Here is a 6,125-nt window from a genome sequence, read left to right on the forward strand (position 1 = left end):
TTTTAATCACTCCTGATATAACTCTGCAGTTTTAAACATTTTTCCTGGAGTGTGGATACAGAACTGGACAAACATTTCCTTGAGTGGCTGCATCAAGGACAAGTCCTGAAATACTATACTCTGCCTTCTCAGTTTTTACCTCATTTTACAGCTAAACTCTTCCAGATGAGCTCTCCTTTCCCAGAAATACCATGAGCATCATCCTTTGCTCCTAAAAACTGTATTTCACCACAGTGAATATCAAAGTTTACTTTGACTGACTGTCCTGGTTCCACTGGGACAGAAATAGTTTTCTTCTTAGCAGGTGGTACAGTGCAGTGTTTGGATTGAGCATTAAAATAATGTTGCTAACACACTGATGTTTTGGTTGCTGGTGAGTAGAGCTTACAACGAGTCAAGGACTTTTCAGTTTCCCATGTTTTGTCACTGAGGAACTCCACAAGAAGCTGTGAGGGAGCACAGCCAGGACAGCTGAGCCGAATTGGCCACAGGGATATTCCACAGCATAGAACATCATGCCCAGTGAGTGGTCTCTGGGGAGCTGCTGCGCAGGGAGAGGCTGAGCAATCATATTGTGCATCACTTGTTTTACCTGCATTTTACACCTCATTCTCTTTTTGCTATGTCCATTATTATTATTATCAAAGGTTACTTTATTTCAATTATTAAACTGTTCTTATCTCAACCCATCCCAACCTTTATCCAAAAGGTAAAGGTTTTTACCTTCTTAGGATTCTCCTCCCCACCCCACCGAGGCTGGCAGGGAGTGAGCTGATGTGTGGTACCTAGTTAACAACTGGAGTTAAACCATGACACTGACCCTACCAGCTAGTCTGAACTGTGCTGTCTCAGTAACTGCTCTCTCTTCATTGCACACACTGCTCCAAAAAAGTGTCTTTTCAAATAAGAACTACCAGTCACAAATGTTTTCTTCCAAATTATTTACAAAGAAAAATCTATGAGTAGTTAAGAGCAGATAGATGAACACATCTTCCATCATGAACACTTCAACAACTCAAGTGATGTTAAATTAATGAACTGTTAATAAGTGGAGTCATGGCACAGCTGATAAATACTTTAATGGAGAAAGAGATCTTAATCTTTTCCTCCTACCATTTATCATTATGTAAATAAACAATCCTCCTGCTTAAGTAGTAAAGAGCCAGTAATTATTTTGGTGAATATAAGAAAAGTTCATTTTTACCAAGTTATGAGAACAGAAAACCCTCAATGCTTACTCTTTGAAGCTCTTACAATAGTATCACAAATTCAGTGGCTGCACAGCTTTTCACCATAAGGTTGTAACTAATGTATATTGACTGATGGAAGAATCCTGATCCTCCGGCAAAGTCCTGCTACAGCACTTTAAACATTACCATCCTATAGCTTTCAAACCTACTCCCTGCTCATGGTTATCAGTCCACATTTGAAGTAAACATGCCCACAGCTCATTTACCACAGCATACAGGACAACACATCAGCTTGGAACAGTGTCATGGGTGGAAGTCTGCTCAGAGTGGGGGATCTGCTCTGTGGGTTGACAGCTCCCAGAACTGTTAAAAGGCATTTTGGGAAATGAGGATCCAGCTGTATGGGTGTGCCCAGACTGAACACTGCAGAATGAAGATTGAGATATGCTGCCTGTTCCCCATCATTCAAATCAGCTTAAAAATAACAACAAAACAACTTGCATGTTTTTTGCAACTTCTCTACTGTGCTGGTTACAAGCATGACAGGCATTTAAATACAGTTACTGGAAAGTTTTTTAAAGACTATAGGGATCTTAGTCCCTATAGTCCCTTAGTCCCTATATCCCCCTTGAGATACATAACAGTATCTCAAGCCTGAACCTTTGTGTCACACCCCTTTTCAGGACTAATTCAAAGAACAACCCCATTAAAACTACATAGTGTGTATCAAGTTGTAACTTGTTGTTTCTTTAATCAAAGACAGGATTAAGTTCAAGGTAGAGAAAGCAAGAGAACAGATTCTACTTCCAATTAAATCAATGGCAAACTTCCACTGGTTTCAATGGGGGAGGATCAGAGGTGAAAGAAATCTATTTTCTGAGTTAAGCTCATGTTTCAGCCATAGAAAGGAAGATTTTGTGGAAACTATACAATTACTGCTCTTTGAACTTCAATTACTTACCAAAACAAAAATGCCCTGTTTCATTCCCTTCCCTCAAAATCAATATTTAAGAAAAAGCAACAAGCAAAAACCTAACCAAACAAACTCCAGGCTATGGAAGAGCACGTCGCGTTCAAAAGATCTAGGGTGTGAGTCAGAAAGATAAGAGACGCAAAGCAAGAAAAAGTTATTGTGTGCTTTACTCATGTAAGATTGTGTCTTAAGGAAGCACATGAGGTATGCTGAGGAAGCTGCACTTCATTTTATTTAAACAGAAAAAAACCCCAAGGAAATTTCTAGAGTCACAGAACAATTACGACTGAAAGGGACCTCTGGACATCACCTGCCTCCACCAAGCAGGGGGAGTGTCCAGTTGAATTTTGAATGTCTTTAAAGGTGGTGATTTCATCACTTTTCTGGGCAACCTGTTCCAATCTTTGACTACTGCCACTGTAAAGAATTGCTGCCTTTTATTTATTTGAAACTCTCCTGGCTGCAAGTCATTTTAGTTGTTTTTTATTCTTTCACTACCCCCCAAATAGCCTGGCTTAGTCTTTGGTGTAGCTCCATTAGGTAGCTGAAAAACACGTCAGAATACAGTACAGAAAACATGGAAGAAGTCAATCTTATCTTATCTGAAGCAAGTGAATGCAAATAAGTAAACAGCATATTGAAATGCCTAAAGCATAATTCTGGGTTTGAAGAGATTCACATTCCTTTCCCTTTCTGAAAATACATTTGCTGCTTGACCTTGCAGCAAGTCACACAGTCCTTCTGGCTATGTTGATATTAATAAGCAAAAGGGAGCCATGGCATGGGATTGAACATTGCCCTGTGAACATGCATACTATTCGAACACTACTGCACTTAAAACCTAGCATGGCTTTGGCCCAGGCCAATTATCAAATCTGAGGTGATATTTAGCTGTGATCTGGGTATGATACAAGCCTGGGAATGTAATTTTGGCTAGGAATTAGAGGAAAGGCAGATGAAACTAGGGATGTGTCCTTCATCTAGATGTTTTATCTCAAGGTTTGAAAGGCACCCTGAATCTGTTCTATTTAGCAGTACAGGAATGGTCTTCATGACTCAGTCTTCCCTCTCATATAACTAATGTAAGATCTCCCCATAAAATTTTGAGGCATTCTGATAAAAACTAACACGCAAGCATTATCTTTGTTTGCCTGTAGAAGAAACAAACCATTCTAACTAAGTTACTAAAAATCCTTACATCTGGATAACCTAACTGCAGATTGATACTGTCCTATGGACAGAGACAAGAACTAAAATGGCATGACTTTTTTTCAGTACACTACAGCCTACAACACAACAGTTGTTGCTACACCTTGGGAGAAAAAACAATGAGTACATCACAGCTGGTGAAACAAAGCTTTTGGAAACAGAGTTCCCATAAAGAGAAAGATCTGGAATAGATCTCTATTTTCTTTGGAGCTGTAAGAGCACCAACAGTTGCTTGAAAACTGATGTAGCATTGTATCAAGGACAGCCAGGAGGAGAGTGAATCTCTGCACAGCCCTGACGCCGCAGTTCAACTGAGGAAGAAATATTACTATTTTTGAAACACACAGATGTTTCTCCTCCCACCCAGGATCTCAAGCATTGAAACACATCATACAAAACCATGTAACTTCCTTTAGATGCAAAGTCTTACCTCAGAACAAAAATAAAGATCTCTTACCAGGCAATCTTACAGGTTTCCATGGTGCAGAATTTGGCACATATGCATGTTTACTAGCAGTCACTATCAGCTGATTGCCCAACTTATACTGAAACTTGAGGAAGGCAGTGCCATCTGCTCCTGAGGTTCCAGATGCAATGGAGATCTGGTTGGTAAAAATCTCAATGAAGGCTTCGGTTATTGGCTGATGTGTGCTGGCATCACTTACATGGACCTTCAGCGTTACTTCTGTAATGACAAACAACCACAGCGATTAGCGTCTGAGAAGCTTCCGTGGAGGCAGCAGTTAGAACATGCTAGCACACCAATGACTCAAAATTTTGACACCAGGCTCAGCGCTAACCTCTGACACTTTGGTGCCAAGTATGACTTCTTGTCCCGGCCTGCAGTTCTCCAGTCACTCTTTAGAAACACTGTAGATTCTGCCACAAGCCAGACCAGGTCCTGAATTATTGCCCAGCCACTAACTTCAGCAGTGGAGGCATCTGTGTTCCATCTATGACCCACATGCAGCACATCACCAGGGGCAGGCAATATTCCCTTTGACAAGCAACATGCCAATCACACAATACTATTGTAATTCTAAATGTGTCTGCTATCAAACATCATGTGTCAGTCACAGATAGCACTGTATGGTAACTCTCTGTAAGGTCTCTGCCTTGCTGTGCTCTGCTCTGGCCAGCTTTCTTCAGCAGCAGGGGGAGAGGGAAAGGCTGGAAATGGGCTGTGCTCCCTCTCCCTTTTCCCAAAACAATAATCTCTTTGTGCAACAAAGAAACAGAGAAAATCTGCTGCAATGGAAGCCCAGCAAGAAAATGGGTAACGCAGCAGGCTGTGCTACAGTTGGAGATTTTGAATTCTGGTGGGAGAGATTGCCCCAGCTGGCACAGGACTTCCTTGGTGACACCTAACCAAGATGATGAAATCCCACAGATCAGGTCCATGTCCTTAAAGCACAGGATAACCAGGTGGGATGCAGAGTGCTAGCAGTGAGGAAGCAAGGAACACTGCTCCCTCCTCCCTGTTCACCAGCCCTTTTTCTGCGGCATTTTTTCCCAAATGTCACAGCCCCTAGAGTGCCAACTTGTCAGCCCCAACACTACTGTATCACCTGTCCCCACATAGTACTGGTGAACACATGAAGCAAAGTGAAGGTTAAGGATTCAGGAGAATCATACATCTTGCAGATATGCAGTCAGAACCTAACACAATGGACTTTTCCTTGAGTAACGTGCCATTTTTCCAGAAACTAATTACTTGTTTAAATGTTTCCAGATGTACAGTATTTGTCCACTCTGGGCACTCCTATGACTAAACCATGCATTGTGTCACCAGGCTTTTGTTACATAAAATGCAGTGGCTTGTGCAAGACAGTCCCTCTGGAAGGCATTCCTCTACATCTACGATTATTTTCCTGTGCCTCCAATAGTTCCTCTGCCTCTTGCTCTAAAGTAGCAGCTGTTGCCTTTCTGCAATAACTATGACTTAAACGCAATGCTGTGTTGAAAAGACTCAGCAATGATCCAATGCCTCCACTAAGCCACTCCTTGGGTTTTTTTAATTTCCAGTTAGTTGCCTTAGTCTGCTAAATTCTCCCCAGTCGCCTTGTTCTCGCCCTCCCTCTTTTCTCCCCCACTCTCCACCTTCTCTCATTCTCACTCTAATTTTTGGAAATTCTGTTGCTCTTGTGTGAAGTTCCCTACCTCAGCTTACTCCATTCTCCAAGGCAGAAGGATAATATTTTGCAAACTTCCTTTTTCTGTCAGGAGACTTCAGGCTCTCACAACCAAGATGCTCACACTCCATGTGCAACTCAGTTCTGCATGTGATGCCCAGAAAAGAAAGCATGTCCTCCTTTTCATATATATTTAAAAACAATACACTGATTTGTACAGAGCAGTACTGGTGGTACAGTTCTGTTCTATTATGACTTATTACTACTGTGTCTTACAATTTTAGAAGCTTATTTTGGTATAAGCCCTGAGCCAGCAAGACATAACGTCAAGAACAACAAAGAACTTAACAAAATCTCTGTTGTGAGTTTCAATAGTGAAATGACTCAATTGAGTATGCTGAGAAACATACTGTAACAACATAAAATTTTAGAAGGATGTCAGGATCTAATACAAAAATATCAGCACATCTGTCCTAAGGGCATTTCACCCAGGAAGATACTGGGCCCTTTGATAAGCAGAGACCTCTGTCTGAATCCTACAGTACTGAAAACACAAACATCAGGCAGCCCTGAACTAAAACCCCATTAGAGAAATTCATCATCATCATGACCCTTACGTTA

At 41.3% G+C, this 6,125-nt stretch overlaps 1 protein-coding gene across 1 annotated transcript in view; it reads right to left on the bottom strand.

The window, feature by feature from the left end:
- FAM171A1 (family with sequence similarity 171, member A1) overlaps nucleotides 1–4,528 on the bottom strand; it is a gene marked incomplete at its 5' end in the record, with an annotated part of 35,900 nt that extends 31,372 nt beyond the window's left edge. Inside the window, 2 exons of the mRNA XM_009084939.1 lie at nucleotides 3,830–4,054; nucleotides 4,513–4,528. Of these exons, the coding sequence (XP_009083187.1) occupies nucleotides 3,830–4,054; nucleotides 4,513–4,528 (241 nt within the window). The remainder of the gene's footprint in view (nucleotides 1–3,829; nucleotides 4,055–4,512) is intronic.
- Between the last annotated feature and the right edge of the window lie 1,597 nt (nucleotides 4,529–6,125).

Source organism: Acanthisitta chloris, unplaced genomic scaffold (genome assembly GCF_000695815.1).
Source record: "Acanthisitta chloris isolate BGI_N310 unplaced genomic scaffold, ASM69581v1 scaffold21891, whole genome shotgun sequence".
NCBI classification, from domain to species: domain Eukaryota; kingdom Metazoa; phylum Chordata; class Aves; order Passeriformes; family Acanthisittidae; genus Acanthisitta; species Acanthisitta chloris.